An 18,048-nucleotide genomic window follows, 5' to 3' on the forward strand; every position below is an offset into this window, starting at 1 on the left:
AATCATTTAGTAAAATTAAAATCCCAGAATGTTCTGGGGGTGTTGGTCGCGACCAGAGAAGGGAAAAAGGGGGAAACCCTAATTGCATGATTCAACCTCAAAATTCAGCAAGATTGTGAAGGATTAGAGTCATAAATCGCATGCTAGTGTCTAAATACTCTCTAATCCAAGTGTTTTGAACATAAGGTAAGATAAAATCTCACAATTTGATGTTTGTTGATGAACTAGGGTTTATACCAATTCGTGAATTAGTATGAAATTAGATTGTATATGAGTTAGAATCATCATGTAGAAGGTATATTGTGCATGAATTCGATTTACTAAAGAGTTTGGGGGAAAAACCCACTTGTTCTAGCATGACAGTGAATAGATTGTTGATTAGTGAGTAAATCTTCAAATAAAATTGTATGAATGATAGAGTGTTGGTAGATTATATTGTGTAGAATGAATATTTGAACATGAGTGATTGATTATGTGAAAGGTGATGTATTCTAGTGAATTTATGCATAAGATACATGTACATAAGGCTTGATAAGTAGTACGCATGTTAGGTGTTTGATGAAATACCTCAATGATAATCTAAGTAGTCTAAATAAATCGTTGTGAATGGATTTGTATGATGAAATTAAAGTATTGTCAATTGTTATATGAGTAGCATTGATACTTGAAAGTGTGATTAAGAATGTAAGAGCTATGATCTAAATAAGAACGAATTCATGTAGGATCGAAAGAAGAAGGAGCTAGTTCCGGATCACAAACAAAGGCACAAGATCGAGGTAAGTTCGTTACTTACATTTTAGTTATGAGTTTAATCAATCGCCTCCTTTGATTATTTGATTTACAATTTAATGTGCTCGTTTCAAACAAGAATGTGAAAGTGAGAATCCGTAGCGAACCATAGTGATTGGCTCGGTTCGGGTTCGAATGGAAGGGAATTAAATGGAAGTCTTCTCCTTAATCCGTACTAAACGGGTTATTGGGGACTTTTGAGAGATAGTATGCTTATTCAACTAGAATGATTTGAAATATAATAAGAATGATTGGTAAGATATCTCGTAAACCCGTGAACATGTATTATAAGCGAATGAAAATGTTAAGTGCACTACGCTAATGTATATGTTTTATTGAATGGTTGTAGGTAAAGCACAAGTTTAATCGTCGTTGCGTCACTCGGATATGAACACACCTTGATCACCCGTGATGCGCTTCCGCCTCTTTTGTAGTAATTTCAAATGTTAATAGTTTTGTAATGTCTAGTTGTGTTGAAGTCTTTAATCTTTAACTAGTCGTTTGCAAGTATTTAGTACTTAGAACTCAATGTTTGAAATGGTGGTTGAAAATGTTATGTTCTTTTGGTGTTTTAGGGAAAGTGTCGTAGTTTGAGTATTTTGATAAAGTATAAACAGGGAATTTGTCCAAGTTACGAATGGGTCATGCCCAAATTTTAAATTTTTAGGTGATTAAACTATGTGTCGTTCTTGTGACTTTCAAGTACCAAATTAGAGGGTGTTACAAGTTGGTATCAGAGCCTAGGTTTGAGGGATTCGAACACATTGTAGTGCCCGAACTCAAACCGAAAGCTCGCAAGGATGGGTGTGTTCGCTCCGAGACGCAAATAGAGGTAAAACTTTTAAGAAAGCTTTATAGTAATTAATGTTACAAGTTATAAAGTGTTAGAAAGAAGTTTTGAATGTAGTAATAGTGATAAATGGTGCATTAGAATACTTGGGGGTTAGTAGAATTGAAACCGTGTGCGAAAACGGTTCGGAATGGTCAAAAACATGAATTTTGGGGTGAATTTCGCTGGGCGCTACCGTAGCTTACGGTGGCCACCGTAAGCTACGGTAGGTACTGGGCAAAAATAATGCTGTCGTAAGACAGGAGAGAAGCACCGTAAAGCATAACTCAGCACCGTAAGCTACGGTGCTCACCGTAGCTTACGGTGACTATCAAAGTTGCTGAATTTCTTTTATGTTGTTTGTTTGATTATGGGGATTGATTTAATTAGTTCCTAAGACCCCGTAATCCTTTGTTAAGGTCATTTTTACACCAAGAAAGTTGAAAGACGTTATTTAATAAGAAAGAAAGTACGACTTGATATAAGAATGGTTTAACAACACGACATTATCATCAATGATGATGACGTTTAAAGTATGAATTACAAATAGAATGAAGTATATGATAGAATGAGTATGTATGTGTTAGAGGGATGTACGAAAGAGGAATTTTAATATATAGAATGGATGTTTTATGTAGATGACGGACGCACGTAACATAGATGATGCTGAAATAGCCCGTCAAGAAGCACTTAATGATAAGATGATGGAAGCGGCAGAAAAAGTAATGAATGCCAACCTTCCCAAGCTAGCTCAAGAAGTTGAGAGCCGAGTTTTAGGGATTGTTGATGAGATGATGGCTAGCAAGATTGAGGAGTTAAAGGAAATGATTGAAGGATCCACAACTAGAAGTAAGGAACGAAGGTGTACATATAAGGATTTTATGGCGTGTAATCCCTTTTCATATAAAGGGGAGGTGGATCCAATAAAGTGTCAAAGATGGATAGCCAATGTTGAAGCTGTATTTGTGCGTAGTCGATGTGAGAAGGAAGATCAAGTAATGTTTGCTACGGGTCAACTTCAGCAACAAGCCAAGGATCGGTGGGATACTAAATGTAAAGAGATAGGGGAAGAAGGACTCCAAACTTTAACATGGCAAGAGTTCAAAGAATTGTTCCTGAAACATCATTGCCCGCAATCGGCAATTGATAGAATACAAGATGAGTTCTTGCATCTTCGTCAACAGAATGAGTCTATTGATGAAATTACCAATATATTCTACGATAAGTTGAAGTTCTGTGATGATTTCGTCAAATCTGAAAGGATGAAGATCAATCGGTACTATGGAATGTTGAAGGCTGAGTATAGGGAGTTCATTACTCCTTCAAAGTGTGAAACTTTGGGTGAACTCATCAATCTAGCCCGGGATAGAGAGATAGAACTGAAGCGACAAGTGGAAAGAGGAGAGAAACGGCCTGCTGAAAAGCCATCAACTACGAGCCCCTCCAAGAAGCCTAAGCAACACGACACTAGAAGTAAAGGAGGATCAAAAAGTAGTATTCCCCCATGCAAAACTTGTGGAAAGCTTCACACCGGAGAATGTTTAATGGGAAAGAAAGGGTGCTACAACTGTGGTCAGGAGGGACATCCTTACTTTAAGTGCCCTAGTCCCGTGAGGACGTGTTTCAATTGTTTCACTCCCGGTCATGTAAAAGCTGACTGTCCAAAGCTTAAACAACAAGGGCAGAAGGATGAAAAGAAGAATGAAAATCAGAAGGCTCGGGGAAGAATGTTTCAGATTACTACCGAGGAAGCCAAGGCCTCACCGAATGTCGTGTCAGGTATTTTCTTAATCAACCAAATACCCGTGAATGTGTTATTCGATTCTGGTGCTAGCAAATCTTTCGTGTCAGACGAACTTATGTGTTATCCCTCTTTTAGAAAGGAACGAATGTCTGTACCCTTAGAAGTAGAAGTAGCGGATAGTAAAAGTTATTTGTTATGTGAAATTTGTAAGAATTGTAAGATAACCATAGAAAACGAAGAATTTGAAATAGATCTCATTCCTATGACTTTGGGGGAATTCAAGGTGGTAGTCGGGATGGACTGGTTATCCCGCTATCACGCGGAAATTCAATGCGAGGCGAAAGTTATTCATGTATTCTCACCTAGTGGGGCTCGAATAAGCATTTGTGGGGAAAGAAAGTTAGAGACAAAACTGTGCACGATTGTCGAGGCGGTGAAGCACGCAAGGAATGAGGGTAAGGTTTACTTGGTTTATGTAGTGGATACAAGACAGAAGGTGCCTGAAATTGGAGAAGTAGAAGTGGTGAATGAATATGCGGATGTGTTTCCGGATGAATTACCGGGATTGCCACCTGAGCGAGAGGTGGAATTCCGAATCGAATTAAACCCGGGTGCCAAGCCAGTGGCTAAAGCTCCTTATAGATTAGCTCCCACTGAGATGCGAGAGCTAATGACACAGATACAGGAATTACTCGATAAGGGTTTCGTACGCCCGAGTGTGTCGCCTTGGGGAGCCCCGGTACTCTTTGTGAAAAAGAAAGACGGCACGATGCGCATGTGTATAGATTATCGAGATTTGAACAAGTTGACCGTGAAGAATAAATACCCTTTACCTCGAATAGATGATCTTTTTTACCAACTGCAAGGAGCAAGTTGGTTTTCAAAGATCGATTTGCGTTCGGGGTATCACCAACTTCGGGTACGGGAAGAAGATGTTGCGAAAACTGCGTTCAGGACCCGATACGGGCATTACGAGTTTTTAGTAATGCCATTCGAACTAACTAACGCCCCGGCCGCTTTCATGGATTTGATGAATAGAGTATGTCGGCCCATGCTGGATAAGTCTGTTATAGTATTTATAGATGATATCCTTGTGTACTCTCGCAGTAGAGCCGAACATGCAAATCATTTGCGTGAAGTGTTAGAGATTCTTCGGAAAGAGAAGTTATATGCTAAGTTTTCCAAATGTGCCTTCTGGCTTAGAGAGGTGCAATTTCTTGGCCACGTCATTAATAAAGATGGTGTCTTGGTAGACCCAACTAAAGTAGAGGCTGTTGTGAACTGGGTTCCTCCTAAGAACCCGAGTGAAGTGAGAAGTTTCTGGGATTGGCTGGGTATTACCGAAGGTTTATACAGGATTTTTCCAAAATAGCGTTACCTTTAACCAGACTAACCAAGAAGAATGAGAAGTTTGTGTGGGGAGTTGAGCAAGAGAAGGCATTCCAAACCTTGAAGGATAAGCTGTCTGACGCCCCAATTCTAACCTTACCCGAAGGTTCAGAAGACTTGGTAGTATATACTGATGCTTCACATCAGGGCTTGGGGGCTGTTTTAATGCAACGGGGTAAAGTGATAGCATATGCTTCAAGGCAGCTTAAACCACATGAAAGTAACTACCCAACACACGATTTAGAGTTGGCTGCAGTTGTATTTGCGTTGAAACTGTGGCGACATTATTTGTACGGAACTAAATGTACCATATATTCGGATCACAAAAGTCTCAAGTATTTCTTCGAACAAAAAGAATTGAATATGAGACAACGAAGGTGGTTGGAATTAATTAAGGATTATGATTGTGAAATCCTTTATCATCCGGGGAAAGCCAACGTTGTAGCAGATGCGTTAAGCCGGAAGGAATACCCATCACCCATACAAGTTAAGTCAATGAAAATGACTGTCACCCCTAAACTTTTGGAGTTGATCAAGGAAGCACAAATAAAATCCTTAAATGGTGATCCAAAGAAGGAAAGAATGAAAGGCCTAATTGGAGGATTAAAGATGAATGCCGACGGCGTCATGACCAGGTATGACCGAATCTGGGTACCATGGTTATCCGAGGTGAAATCATTGTTGCTAGAGGAGGCTCACAAATCCCGCTATACGGTACACCCGGGGGCTACAAAAATGTATCAAGATTTAAAGAAAGGGTATTGGTGGCCTGGAATGAAACGAGACATTGTTAAGTACGTGGCTAAGTGCTTGACATGTTCCCAAGTGAAGGCGGAGCACCAAAAACCGTATGGTAAATTACAGTCATTAGAAATACCAGTTTGGAAGTGGGAAGATATAACCATGGACCTTATTACAAAGCTACCCAGAACGAAACGAGGTCACGATGCTATTTGGGTTATTGCCGACCGACTTACAAAGAGTGCTCACTTTCTACCAATACGAGAATCTATTTCATCCGAAAAATTGGCGGAAATTTATATGAATGAAATAATTGCTCGTCACGGAGTACCCGTGTCTATTGTGTCGGATCGTGACACAAGATTCACGTCTCGTTTTTGGCGAAAATTTCATGAAGATGTGGGCACAAACTTGCGACTAAGTACCGCGTACCATCCGCAGACGGATGGACAATCGGAAAGAACTATACAAACGTTGCTTGATATGTTGAGGGCTTGTGTCATAGACCTTGGGGGTAATTGGGATAACCATTTACCGTTGGTGGAGTTCGCGTACAACAATAGTTATCAAAGTAGTATCAAAATGGCGCCATATGAAATGTTGTACGGTAGAAAGTGTAGAACACCTGTATGTTGGGGAGAAGTCGGGCAACGGAAACTTGCGCCTAAAGATGTTGTGGCAATAACGAATGAAAAGATTGATCAAGTCCGGGCTCGTTTGAAGGCGGCGCAAGACAGGCAAAAATCCTATGCAGATAAAAGAAGGCGCCCTATAGAATTTCAAGAAGGTGATCGTGTATTTTTAAAGGTTTCGCCGTGGAAGGGAATAATACGGTTCCGCAAACGAGGAAAGTTGGGCCCTCGATACATCGGACCGTTCAGAATAGTGGCCCGTATTGATAAAGTGGCATATCGGCTAGAATTACCTCCAGCTCTGGATGGAATCCATAACACGTTTCACGTGTCTCAACTAAGAAAGTGCCTCGCGGATGATACAGCGCATGTGTCACTTGATGACATTGAATTGGATGATAAAATGAGTTATATTGAAAAGCCGGTAGCTATCAAAGATTCCAAAATAAATCATTTACGAAACAAGGCCATTCGACAAGTTTTAGTGCAATGGCAGCATCGGAAGGGATCGGATCTAACCTGGGAATCTGAAGATGAAATGCGAAAGCACTACCCGTCTCTTTTTGGTACGTATTAAGGTTTCGGGGACGAAACCTCTTTTAAGGGGGGTAGATTTGTAACATCCCATAATTTATAAGGTTAGATACTTTAATATTTAAAAGTTTATGATTAGTTATGATTATTTTGTAAATAACTTAAAGGAAGTTTACTAAAATGTAGAGGGGTATTAATGAAACAATAAACCAACATGGAGGGTTAAGAATGTAAAAGTTTATATTAAATCATTTAGTAAAATTAAAATCCCAGAATGTTCTGGGGGTGTTGGTCGCGACCAGAGAAGGGAAAAAGGGGGAAACCCTAATTGCATGATTCAACCTCAAAATTCAGCAAGATTGTGAAGGATTAGAGTCATAAATCGCATGCTAGTGTCTAAATACTCTCTAATCCAAGTGTTTTGAACATAAGGTAAGATAAAATCTCACAATTTGATGTTTGTTGATGAACTAGGGTTTATACCAATTCGTGAATTAGTATGAAATTAGATTGTATGTGAGTTAGAATCATCATGTAGAAGGTATATTGTGCATGAATTCGATTTACTAAAGAGTTTGGGGGAAAAACCCACTTGTTCTAGCATGATAGTGAATAGATTGTTGATTAGTGAGTAAATCTTCAAATAAAATTGTATGAATGATAGAGTGTTGGTAGATTATATTGTGTAGAATGAATATTTGAACATGAGTGATTGATTATGTGAAAGGTGATGTATTCTAGTGAATTTATGCATAAGATACATGTACATAAGGCTTGATAAGTAGTACGCATGTTAGGTGTTTGATGAAATGCCTCAATGATAATCTAAGTAGTCTAAATAAATCGTTGTGAATGGATTTGTATGATGAAATTAAAGTATTGTCAATTGTTATATGAGTAGCATTGATACTTGAAAGTGTGATTAAGAATGTAAGAGCTATGATCTAAATAAGAACGAATTCATGTAGGATCGAAAGAAGAAGGAGCTAGTTCCGGATCACAAACAAAGGCACAAGATCGAGGTAAGTTCGTTACTTACATTTTAGTTATGAGTTTAATCAATCGCCTCCTTTGATTATTTGATTTACAATTTAATGTGCTCGTTTCAAACAAGAATGTGAAAGTGAGAATCCGTAGCGAACCATAGTGATTGGCTCGGTTCGGGTTCGAATGGAAGGGAATTAAATGGAAGTCTTCTCCTTAATCCGTACTAAACGGGTTATTGGGGACTTTTGAGAGATAGTATGCTTATTCAACTAGAATGATTTGAAATATAATAAGAATGATTGGTAAGATATCTCGTAAACCCGTGAACATGTATTATAAGCGAATGAAAATGTTAAGTGCACTACGCTAATGTATATGTTTTATTGAATGGTTGTAGGTAAAGCACAAGTTTAATCGTCGTTGCGTCACTCGGATATGAACACACCTTGATCACCCGTGATGCGCTTCCGCCTCTTTTGTAGTAATTTCAAATGTTAATAGTTTTGTAATGTCTAGTTGTGTTGAAGTCTTTAATCTTTAACTAGTCGTTTGCAAGTATTTAGTACTTAGAACTCAATGTTTGAAATGGTGGTTGAAAATGTTATGTTCTTTTGGTGTTTTAGGGAAAGTGTCGTAGTTTGAGTATTTTGATAAAGTATAAACAGGGAATTTGTCCAAGTTACGAATGGGTCATGCCCAAATTTTAAATTTTTAGGTGATTAAACTATGTGTCGTTCTTGTGACTTTCAAGTACCAAATTAGAGGGTGTTACAGCGCAATAGGCGAAACGGTTAACCATGAGAGTCGTACGCTTATTTCCTAAGTCAATATGCCTTAAAGAGGTTGTGGTATCAGTAGGATACCTTCCGTGATGCCCGTAACGAGTTTTAGTTAATATTACGCCCCGTAGGGGTTTTTCGGTCATTTTAAAGACTTTTAAAGAGCTTTTCGAGTTCTACAGGAAATCTGAGTTTCCCGTACAGCTTATAAAGCTTAAAATACTTTATTTATTATTTGGAACCAGTAGCAACTGGAATCGGGTCAAAAGACCTTGTAGAACTCATGTTTTGGCCGAAAAGGGCATATTCGGTATTTACCGAACCGTAGCCATAACCGCAGGTTATGAGCAAGGTAAAAATTATTAAAAATCTTTAAAATTCCCAAAATATTATTTTAATACAGTGGGTAAAAGTTTTGGTGACGAAATCTTGGTTTAGATAGGCGTTATGCTAATTGCGCCGTTTATTACAAAAGTTTATTTAGATTGCGCTAATTAGCATAACTCTCATTCTAGACCTCGGATTGGCGTGAAACTTTAAGGACATGCTTATAATTTAATAGGCAAGGTTCTGGTCCATTCACGTGTCCGAAATACTCGTTTTATTTTCAAAATGGCGTTACGGTCAACTTCTAGGCGATTTAACGGAAATGCGCAAAAGACTTGGATAACTCATGAACCGATCACAGAGGTTTATACCATCATGTAACCTGGTCCTAAGAGAGTCCTAAGGTATATCTATACCTCACTAAGACGGGTCAGAACTGAAGTCAATGCAAAAGTCAAACTTTTGCGACATTCGGCTCCGAACCGGGTCAATATAGCAAATGGTCGATTCAAACGAGCGCAAACAAGTTTATATACTTATTATCATGTTTTATGATTATCAAAACAGGTTTCATAACGTATACATTACAGATTATGTAGAAAATGGCAAAATGACTTTCTGTTGACTTTTTAAATGCGCGTTTGACTCGATATTTGACATAGTTAGAGTGGTGATCAGGGGGAACCCTTTTAGAGGTTTATTACCCACATAATTACCAACTCAAAACCACTTTTGATTCGTCATAAGACTGAACCATTTGCAGGTTATTGTAATGACAACCGTTAGTTACGACGGTTGTGTTTATAAGCTATAACTATGGAAATGCAAGACCATATTGATTGTGAACGACTTACAGAAGTGGTATCTTGCTTAGAGAGCAGAAGAGAATGCTAGAGAGCTCTTGGAATGATCAGATGAATGTGTTTTGTGTTGTGTGAATGTTATGCACATAAGGATGCTATTTATAGCCAAAGAAAGCACCCAAGATCATCACAACTCAGTCTACATTTGATCATGGATCATGGGCAGGTGTCCCTAAGTGATATGGGTCAAGTGTAGGGTGCCCATGCCTCATTCATTAGTGTTTTGATCGTTCAAAGGCTCCAAAAGGCAAGTAGTTACAACTTTCTGCATCTGGGCGTCCCACGCGACCCGCATGGAAGTTCCATGCCATTTTAATGCGGGTCGCCTGAGATTTGAATATCAGGCGCGTATCTTAGGAAGCTCGCGACCCGCCTACACTTAGGCTATTACTTAACGCGGGTCGCGAGAGGCCTGTTTTTCAGATTTTTAAAATCTTTTGAAATGATTACGAAATCCTGGTAATTAATAACGAAATCTTTCGTAATGATTTACCTGACCTTTCGGGTTTGAAGGGGTAACTTTGCGGTTTGGCTCTCGGTTAATTACAACTAAGGACCTCGTGTTATTTACCCGCGTTATTAAATCCCCGGTTAGTTTATTAATTATTCAGAAAGACTTAACTTTCATTATTGACGCTTTTAACCCTTCTTCTACGAATTCGATCGTAACTTTCTCGTTTCATAACGAAACTTCGCGAAATTTATATATTACATTTTAGTGAGTGTATAATACCGTTACAAAGCCTTGGGAACGTCAAAGGGTCACTCAGAGGTATAATTAAACATGTTGACACGGTTAACCCCTGTAGCTTGTAATCTCTCACTTTCTTTCGCGTTTCGCTTCTGTACGATCTATGATTTATTCGTTTGAAGGTTCAAGCATTATTTAGGGTTACTATACAGTATATTTACCCTTGTTGACATTTATAACCCTCGAATTTACATACTTTCAAGGTTTGTCAAAATTAGTCCTTTATTTATGATAGATGCCACGTGTAATCAAATGACACGTGTTAACACATCATTGGACACAAAATTTCGAGGTGTTACATCCTCACCCCCTTAAAATAAATCTCGACCCGAGATTTACTCAAATAAATAGGGGTACTTTTCTTTCATTGTAGCTTCGACTTCCCACGTATATTCAGGACCTCTACGAGCATCCCATTTGACCTTTACAATCGGTACGTGCTTTCTGCGAAGCTTCTTTACCTGTCGATCCTCAATCGACAAAGGTTTTTCTATGAATTTTAAGCTCTCATCTATATGCACATCTGTGTGTGGAATCACCAATGATTCATCGGCGAAGCACTTTTTGAGATTGCAGATGTGGAACACGTTGTGAATTCCACTGAGCTTTTCAGGCAAGTTCAACTTATAGGCGACTGACCCGACCCGTTCAATGACCTCAAAAGGTCCTATGTATCTCGGACTCAGTTTGCCTTTCTTGCCGAAACGCATCACCCCCTTCCAGGGTGATACCTTAAGCAACACTTTTTCACCTACTTCGAAGTGGAGATCCTTACGTTTTGGATCAGCGTAGCTTTTCTGCCTATCACGGGCAGCCTTGAGACGTTCCCGGATCTGGACAATCTTGTCCGTTGTCTGGAAAACAATCTCTGGTCCTGATAATTGGACCTCTCCTACTTCCGCCCAACAAACAGGCGATCTACATTTCCTACCGTATAATGCCTCGAAAGGCGCAGCCTTTATGCTGGTGTGGTAGCTATTATTGTAGGAGAATTCGATCAGGGGTAGATTCTTATCCCAGTTACCACCTAAATCGATCGCGCATGCACGAAGCATGTCTTCTAGCGTTTGGATGGTACGCTCACTTTGACCGTCCGTCTGTGGATGGTAAGCGGTACTAAAGTTTAAACGCGTGCCCAAAGATTGCTGGAAACTCTTCCAGAAATGAGACGTGTACCTGGTATCCCTGTCCGAGATAATAGTCACAGGTATGCCGTGTAAGGCTACAATCTTATCAACATAAAGTTGGGCTAACATATCGGAGCTATACGTCTCCTTGATGGGTAGAAAATGAGCTGATTTAGTCAGCCTATCGACTATGACCCATATTGTATCGTTTCCTTTCCTGGTTTTGGGTAACTTGGTTATGAAGTCCATAGTTACACATTCCCACTTCCACTCGGGAAGTTCAGGCTGTTGTAGCAAGCCAGACGGCTTTTGGTGCTCGGCTTTGACTTGAGCACAAGTCAAGCACTTTGCTACGTGGGCGGCCACAGACTTTTTCAAGCCTATCCACCAATAATTTGCCTTTAAATCTTGATACATCTTGTCAGCACCAGGATGGACTGAATATTTGGAACTATGGGCTTCCTGGAGGATAACATCTCGTAGTCCTCCATAAATCGGAACCCATATACGTCCATTCAGCCTCAAGATTCCATCCTTGCTAAGAGTCAACTACTCCTCAGTTACTCCTAGCTTTTCACTTGGATAGTTAGCTTCCAACACAGCCTCTCGCTGTGCAGCTAAAATCCTTTCAATTAAATTGTTCTTGACCTCAATGCTCTTGGCATTGATTCGAATAGGTTTTACCCTTTCTTTCCTGCTTAAGGCATCAGCGACCACATTCGCTTTGCCGGGATGGTACCTTATTTCGCAATCATAGTCATTCAAGGTTTCCATCCAACGGCGTTGCCTCATGTTCAACTCTTTCTGGTTGAACAGGTGCTGGAGGCTTTTGTGATCAGAATAAATCACAAATTTAATACCATAAAGGTAGTGCCTCCACAATTTCAGTGCAAATACAACGGCACCCAACTCCAAATCATGGGTGGTGTAATTCTTTTCGTGCACCTTTAATTGCCTTGAAGCATAGGCAATCACCTTGCCCTTCTGCATAAGCACACACCCCATGCCCGTGTGTGATGCATCGCAGTAAACTACGAATTCATCTGTACCCTCAGGTAGTGTCAACACAGGTGCGTTGCTTAGCTTCTGCTTCAGTATTTCGAAGGACTCTTGCTGCTTTGGGCCCCAATTAAACTTTTCTTTCTTCTTGGTTAGGGAAGTCAAGGGCGCAGCAATCCTTGAAAAATTTTCAATAAACCTCCGGTAGTATCCTGCTAACCCCAGGAAACTACGTATTTCGGTAGGCGTCTTTGGTTCTTGCCAGTTCATGACTGCCTCTACCTTAGCGGGATCCACTTGGATACCACGCTCACTCACAACGTGACCTAAAAACTGAACCTCTCTTAGCCAGAATTCACATTTCGAGAATTTGGCGTAGAGCTTCTCACGCTGTTAGTAATTCGAGAATGCAACGGAGGTGCTTCTCGTGGTCTGCTTGGTTCTTGGAATATATAAGGATATCGTCGATGAAGACTATGACAAATTTGTCCAAATACGGCTTACGGACGCGATTCATGAGATCCATGAACGCAGCCGGTGCATTCGTGAGCCCAAAAGGCATCACTAGGAACTCGTAATGACCATAGCGAGTCCTAAATGCTGTCTTATGTACATCTTCATCTCTGACCCTTAGTTGATGATAGCCCGACCTCAAGTCGATCTTTGAGAAATAGCTTGCTCCTTGCAGCTGGTCAAATAGATCATCGATCCTCGGTAAAGGATATCTGTTCTTTATGGTAACTTTATTTAGCTCTCGGTAGTCGATGCACAACCGCATCGATCCGTCCTTCTTCTTTACAAATAGGACTGGTGCTCCCCAGGGAGATGAACTAGGTCTGATAAAACCTTTCGCCAGCAGTTCATCCAACTGGGTCCTCAGTTCTTTCATTTCCGTTGGAGCTAGCCTGTAAGGTGCTCTTGCTATCGGAGCTGCTCCAGGAATGATGTCTATTCTGAACTCCACTTGTCTATCTGGTGGCAAACCAGGTAGTTCTTCAGGAAAAACCTCGGGGTATTCAGAAATGACAGGAAGATCCTCGATCTTCGGCTTAGGTTCTTCTATTATCACCTGAGCCATGTAAATTACACAGCCTCTGTTTAAACACCTAGAAGCTTTGAGCATAGATACGTCCTCGGGCAACCCGTACTGCGTATCTCCTCGAATGGTAAGAGATTCACCACTCGGAGTCTTTAAAACTATCTGCCTTTTGCCGCAAATGATTTGGGCCTGGTTATGGGATAACCAGTCCATGCCTAGCACAATGTCGAAACCCGCTAGTTTGAAGGGAAGTAGAGATAGAGGAAAAGAATGGTTCCTAATAGACATTTCACATCCTTCTAGAACAGTAGAGACGGTTTCTATCGTGCCGTCTGCTAACTCTACTTCGTATTTCACATCAAGGGTTTTGATAGGCATGTTTAGTAGTTGGCAAAATTTCTGGTCTACAAAGGATTTATCAGCGCCAGAATCGAATAGTACTCTTGCAAATATATTATTTACGAGAAAAGTACCTGTAAGCACGTTGTCGTTCTGGACCGCTTCCTTTGCATCCATGCGAAAAACTCTCGCATTTGACTTCTTTGTCTCTTCCGCCTTCTTGGCATACTTAGGGCAGTTACTCTTGATGTGCCCCTTTTCGTTACAACCATAGCAGGTTGCATCCTTGATCTTTTTGCACTCCACAGTCTTATGATCCTTGGAATTGCATAGTCCACAAGAAAGAGTCTTTGATTGCGACTGTGAGTTTGATGCAAATCTGCACTTCCCAGAGTGGGGTTTCTTGCAGGTTCCACGAAATTCCTAAGTACCCGTTTATTTCGCAAACATTAACCCACGAGGCAACCCTAGCTGTGGATAGGCGATGTTACCGTGCGGGTTCGAACCCGCAAGCTGTCACACCCCAATTTTTCCACGTGTCACCGGTGGGCCCGGTGGGGAGTATAGTGACGTAGTTGGCATCATCATAGGCAAACAACACAATATATAAATGCACAGCGGAAGCAAAAGATAAATATATTACATTCCGAATATAAGTAATGTCAAAGTATTACAACGGAAGGTAAAGGATCCACAGGCGGATCAATAAAAGAAAACTGTTCAATAGACTTTAGGCATCTAGAACTTGCAAGATTCCCTAGTGACGCCCCGAGCTCCCAGCCAATTACGCATAGTACCTGTCACTTAACCTTTTGGAAAATACGTCAGTTTACACTGGTAAATACAATTAACTGACTCAATTTGGAAAAAGAGTTTGAAAAGTGATTCGAGTGCAAACGGCACAAAATATCTTGACACATTGATTAAAATGCACAGAGGCAAGATTAATCTTTATACTTGGGACAATTTTATTAATAAAAATCTTGTATCCGATTTACATGGTTGTCCAACATTTAGGGCCGGTGATTATACAATACAAGCCGGACAAGATTAATCGACACACCACAAATATAATCTCACAAGAAGATACCCTTACGAGTGAGTATACGTTATACATATGCAACAGGAGGTGTTTTGCCTACACCTTGTGCTTACGTCGTGGCCATTCACTTTTTAAAATGAGCCAAGGATATCCAGGACACGGTCATTAACCCCCAATGTTATTTGTTATCAATCAATACAGATTAAAACGGGATTATGCAATTTAATCATCTCCGATTAAACGGTTTCTACACCCGACCAAGCGGTATTTTTATAATACCGTATCCCAAGCCCGTATAAGGGAAAATAAGTTAAAAGTATTTACCTGAGCTAGCTCCTGTCTTAAATAGCAAGAATAATAACTCAGCCGTATTCACTTAAGTAAGCGTAGGTACAATTTAACGGAAGGCTCTATTCTGGAATAATGGTATAAATAACCAATTAGACTGCTAACGGGTCTTTAATTAAGCCTAAGCTTAGACCGGTTAGTCTTAAAGAAATATACGGTTAAGACGCATGATTAAGCGAAAGACCGGATAGAATGTGATTTAGACCCGACAAGTTTGAATACTTGTATAATATGGGTATACTAAATACATTCTGGATTTTGAGATAAAAATGATAACGTTTGACCCGTTTCGGTCAATTTACGCAAACTAGTTACGTAAACCGAACCGAACGCAAAAAGGGCGTTACGGGTAACCAAAAGAGTCATATGCAAGTTCCCTGAGATAATATGCTTTAAATATGATATAATATCAGCAAGTTATGTCCTATTATGCCCCGAATGTATTTAAACTCAATTTACGCCTCATAAGGGCATTTTGGTCATTTAAAAGATTATGAAAGAGTCAATTTGGTAATCTGAGTTACAGGTCTGATTTATACAGTAAATATACTTAATTTGCCATATTATAACAGTAGGGTATGACCCGTAGACAAAACTTATCATTTAAAATCAAACTATGCACCGTAGGGGTATTTTAGTAATTTCACAAGGGCTAAAAACGACAAAACTGGAAATCTGAGTTCAAAATCTTATACTTACTGTTATTATATGAAAATATGCTAAATACATCAGTAGGTATGAGTCTTATATGTTTAATATGAGTATAACGCTTACAATGTGCTAAAAACGCTAAAAATGCGATTTAGAGCCGTTTCCGGGTTTTTAAAAGAAAGCTGAGATTTTTATATTTCCAGAATGCCCAAAATAATTTATTTAACAAATAAAATCAGTAGAAAAAGGTTTGGGGTCAAAAGAATGTATAAAACTCATTTTATGGCTTAAACGGTCAAAACCGGCATTAACCGAATCGACTTAGCGACGTATGATCCGATCAGCCAAAAATTAAATAAAAATCTTCAAAAATCCCAGAATATTATATAACATCAGTGGGTAAAAAGTTTTATATCGAAAAGTGGCCTGAACTAGGTTATACGCTAAATGCGCCGTTTATTTAACATAAAGATATAGTTTCACGCTATCGGCCATAACTCAAAATCTGGACCACCAACTGATCTCAAATTTTCGGTGCAAGTTTATAAATTAATAATAAAGATTTCTACTCTTTCACTTTTCCAAAAATCACGTTTTATATCAAAAAGGGCAAAATAGTCAACTTTTAAGCATAATCGGAAACACGCATATGAATCGGTTAAGCATAGACTCAAGATGTAAAAATTCCAGAAAGTTATACATAAATAAAAATGGTCAAAAATACACTCTAATACAGATCTCAAACATGCATGCACGGATCCGAATCGATAGTCTACGAAAAAGTCGTTTTATAAGACTTTCGGTTCCGATCCGAGTTTATACTAAAGATTGTCGAGTTGATTATGATAAAACACATTCTTATATTCATTATAAGTTATTTTTGATGATCAAACTGATTGCATGTCATCTACATTACCATTTATGCTATATTTCGCAAAAACGATTTCTGTTGACTTTTTAAGAACATCTTTGACTCGACAAATAGCATGCTTAGAGTGGGAATCAGAGAATACCCTTTTGAGGGTTTGTTTCCCACATAAATACCAACTTATAAGTGGTTTCAATTTGAGAAATGACAGAGCCAATTTCGTTTAATCGAAAAGTCAAACTTTATGAACAACGGTTTGACTCTTAACTAATAATCTATGCTAGAACGGATTTGAGGATGATATGAATGCTTACAAAGGTCCTAATGAAGCCTAGAAAACACTTGGAGGCTGCCTTGTCGATCAGATTGCTCCTGGAAAGCCTTGAGAGTTCTTGCAAGTTGTGGGTGTTCTTGTTACTATCACAAGTGCCTCAAAAAAATGGAGAAATGAGCTGATTTATAAAGGAAATCAGATGTTGTAAGGAGTCTACAGGTGCCTATACTTGCATGTCCATCCATTGGTGCATTTAGGAGGTGATCCCAGCTGTTTCCCACAAAAAAAAATGGACTAAACAGCCCCTGATTCGCAAAAAGCTGCACCTGGGCTGCCAAACTTGGATTAAAAATGGCAGCTTTGGTCCCTGTCTTTGCACGCGAGGTTTCGGCTATTTATTTTGACTCGTAAACCCTCAAATCTGGTTTTTAAGTACCTTGGGACATTTACCAACATGGTAATGTCCTCGGATAACTTTGCGCTCACCCGAAAAGCCATGAAATTCGACGTTGACGCTTTTAACCCCTCAAGTACGGTTTTGGCCATAACTTTCTCATACGATAACGAAACTTCATGAAATTTTTACCACATATTCTAGTGAGTATATTTTAGCATCACAAAGCTTCGGTTCTGCCAAAAGTTCACTCAGAGGTATAAATTCAACATGTTGACACTTTTAGCCCCTATAGTTTGTAATTCCTCACTTTTGTGCAATTTCCGCTTCGTATGATCCATGATCCATCCGTTTAAGGTTATAAACATTATGTAGGGTTATTATAGAGTCTATTTATCCATTGTTGACACTTTGGACCCTTACGTTCCATAGTTTCCACCGTTTGTCAACTTTAGTCCCTCTAAAGTTTGTTTTTGCATATGCAAAGTCTATGACACGTGTCAATACATCATTGGACGTAAATTTTCGAGGTGTTACACAAGCCATACCCACTAGGGTGCCCCACCCTCCCTTATTTTATTAACTCCTTTTTCTTTTAACCA

General features: G+C 39.5%; 1 protein-coding gene and 1 long non-coding RNA gene across 2 annotated transcripts; both read left to right on the forward strand.

Moving 5' to 3' along the window:
• Positions 1-25: 25 nt before the first annotated feature.
• LOC110875026 lies at positions 26-1,491 on the forward strand. Its single transcript, XR_002556450.2, has 3 exons — positions 26-186; positions 723-776; positions 1,139-1,491. It is a non-coding gene; the product is annotated as an uncharacterized LOC110875026 (long non-coding RNA).
• Positions 1,492-2,256: 765 nt separating this feature from the next.
• LOC110875025 lies at positions 2,257-8,395 on the forward strand. The gene is made up of 3 exons (XM_035977146.1): positions 2,257-3,397; positions 7,627-7,680; positions 8,043-8,395. Exons 1-3 carry the CDS (start codon positions 2,257-2,259, stop codon positions 8,057-8,059), a joined length of 1,212 nt encoding a protein of 403 aa, XP_035833039.1. The 3' UTR covers positions 8,060-8,395.
• The last annotated feature ends 9,653 nt before the right edge of the window (positions 8,396-18,048 follow it).

The sequence above is a fragment of the Helianthus annuus genome, chromosome 9, assembly GCF_002127325.2.
Source record: "Helianthus annuus cultivar XRQ/B chromosome 9, HanXRQr2.0-SUNRISE, whole genome shotgun sequence".
Classification (NCBI taxonomy): Eukaryota; Viridiplantae; Streptophyta; class Magnoliopsida; order Asterales; family Asteraceae; genus Helianthus; species Helianthus annuus.